This window comes from Papaver somniferum, chromosome 8 (assembly GCF_003573695.1).
Source record: "Papaver somniferum cultivar HN1 chromosome 8, ASM357369v1, whole genome shotgun sequence".
In the NCBI taxonomy this organism is placed as follows: domain Eukaryota; kingdom Viridiplantae; phylum Streptophyta; class Magnoliopsida; order Ranunculales; family Papaveraceae; genus Papaver; species Papaver somniferum.
Genome location: NC_039365.1, coordinates 5,242,281 through 5,244,779, shown reverse-complemented (window position 1 = coordinate 5,244,779; position 2,499 = coordinate 5,242,281). Strand labels below are relative to the sequence as shown.

The window sequence follows — 2,499 nt, the reverse complement described above, 5'->3', positions numbered from 1 at the left end:
GAGACGACTAGGATTTTATGTATTGTTGGAAAAAGATGCATCTGAATTCATGAAAAATCATTGATCATAGAAATAATCTAATAGGATAAGTACAATCTCAAAGATATTATTGATGAAGTTAAATTAGTAACACAAAATTGGTTAAAAAGACCAAAATCAATAATTCCTGGGTGAAAAGGATATTTAGATTTTGATATTGTTCAAATGGACAAAAATGTAAAAGTATCCAGGATGTAACAGTTTCATCCTACCCATTTTCAAATCGGAAAATGGATCATTTGACCAAATATTTTTAAAACACGGTTCTAATGGACGAGTAAAAATTAGTATGGGTGAAATGGACACAAAAAAAATAGCAAGGATGAAACTGGATTCATCCTGGCTTAAACTTAAAAAATAACGAGGATGAAACTGGATGCATCCTGTGTAAATTAAAGAAAATATTTAAAAATGGGTAGGATAAAACTGTTTACATCCCGGCTATTTTTACATTTTTGTCTATTTAAAAAGTATCAAATCTAAATGTCCTTTTCACCCAGGATTTGTTGATTTTGGTCTTTTTAACTATTTTTGGGTATATATTTTAAAAAATCAAGACAGTAAAATCCCGTTTCCATCCTTTTTGCATATTCTGTTCTATTATGAGTGATTTTCAAACTCTTCCTTGACATCCCTCGAAAAGCCTTCATGATGAACACATGTATTCATGGTTGGGTCACAATGTGAATCCGCAAGCCTCCCTTTTTGAATCAGATTCAACACCTTCATCACAAGTAACATTCCTCTTGCCTTTCTCGAGAATCCCATGTGTCGTAACATCCTCGTCTTCGTTAACATCGTTCTCTCTCACTTTTTGTATATCTTGTTTTAGCTTTATTAATATTTTCTCTCCACCAACTCTGAGGTCCTCCAATATAGTCCTCATGAACTTGCTTTTCTCGTTCAGAGCATCACAAAGGTTAAAACTGTTTTTGCAAGATGGTTCAACTATCCTTTTCGGAGCATATTTTCCTCTGTGTGCACTACTCCCTTGCTGCTTCCTTTTTAAATGGTTGTTCTTGATTATAAGCTTCTCATTTTGCCTTTCCAACCTTATGCACTCATTCACTAAGTATTCCCTTTTTCTTCCTTCTTGGTAGAGTTCCTCCTTCAATCGCTTAATTTCTTCTTCTTCGTAAGCCCTTTTCTCTTTACCTATAGAATCATGCAACTCAGCGCTTTCATCAGCCTTTTGCTTCGATTTCTTTTTATGCTTTGAAGTGTTTATCTTTGCTCCTCTTCGCGGGGCTCGTTTTTCTTTTACAAAAGGGGTTTCTTTCTCACTTCTCGACGTCTCGCTTTCTTCATCTGTTTTTCCTTTCTTTGACCTTCCACTTTGCTTTACCTCAGCTTGACCTCCCTTTTCTAGAGTCATCTCGTGCTCCTTCTCACCATCACTCGTCATTTTTTCTTCCTCGTCTAAGTCCCTCCGTGTTGCGTCCAACTCTTCACATGTCCCGATTGTTAATATCATCAGTTGCTCCGCTCTTCTTTCTTCGCACGCCTTCTTCCTTTGCTCGATTTTCTTTCTTTGTTTCTCCTCATAGTTATGGACATCCTTCTTGATGCAATCTTGCGCGTCTAGGAGATCTCCTCTTATTTTTCCAATCGCACTTGGCATGGGAAATCGTATTGCTTGATGATATGTAGATGCAATTCCTTTTATCCTGTGTATCCATGCTCTCCCTATGAGAGTATTGTATGGTGAGTCTATGTCTATCACGCAGACTGTGACTTTTGTTTCCAGCTCGCCAGCAAAAAAAATTTATAACTAATTCTCCTTTCGGCTTAGATGCAACTCCATTAAACCCATATATGTTGTACGTTGATGGCACGAGATCCGAGTCTTTGTACCCCATGGTTCTAAAAGTGTGATAAAATAGTATATCGACCGAGCTCCCCGTATCCACCAAGATCCTGTCAATTGCCCAGATTTCCTTCTTTTCAGCTTGATCATCTTACCACTTTGAGTATTTCTCAAAATTCAGGGTTACAACCAAGAGGTTTGTGTGAGAATTTCCTCCTTCGGGTGCATCCTTTGCTGAGAACGTTATTTCTCGTTTCTGTCATTCCTCTAATGGTTCTCTTGTTCTAACGCTGAATATCTCATTGCCTTCGAAGTCCCTCTTATGTACTCTTTTAAGTATGTTGTCATGGAAATTTTGGATTCTCTTCACTGCATGTATTATTGTATTACAATTCGGCTTTTGTGCTCCCCGATCTATTTCAATTCGGTATGTCTACTGATTGTCACGAAGTGGTGGCGGTAGTGGTGGCACATAGCTTTCCAGAAAATGTGCGAGTTTTCACTCTTCTATCAGACGAAGTATAATTCGTCGAATGTTTCGATAGTCCCTTGTGTGGTGCCCGTGAAAAAGATAATATCTATAGAACTCATGACACCAGGTCCCTAGGGGTGGATCTCTTCCCAAATTGGGTGGTGGTGGGATCTCCTTTGTT

The 2,499-nt window shown here is 38.1% G+C and overlaps 1 protein-coding gene across 1 annotated transcript; it reads right to left on the bottom strand.

Annotated features, from left to right (window-relative positions):
- Positions 1–715: 715 nt before the first annotated feature.
- Positions 716–1,660, bottom strand: LOC113304970 (stress response protein nst1-like). The gene has a single exon (XM_026554088.1). The coding sequence runs from the start codon at positions 1,658–1,660 to the stop codon at positions 716–718; it is 945 nt and encodes a 314-aa protein (XP_026409873.1).
- Between the last annotated feature and the right edge of the window lie 839 nt (positions 1,661–2,499).

Coding starts and splice junctions, on each gene's coding strand:
- LOC113304970 (XM_026554088.1), bottom strand. CDS start 1,660: ATGCCAAGTGCGATTGGAAAAATAAGAGGAGATCTCCTAGACGCGCAA.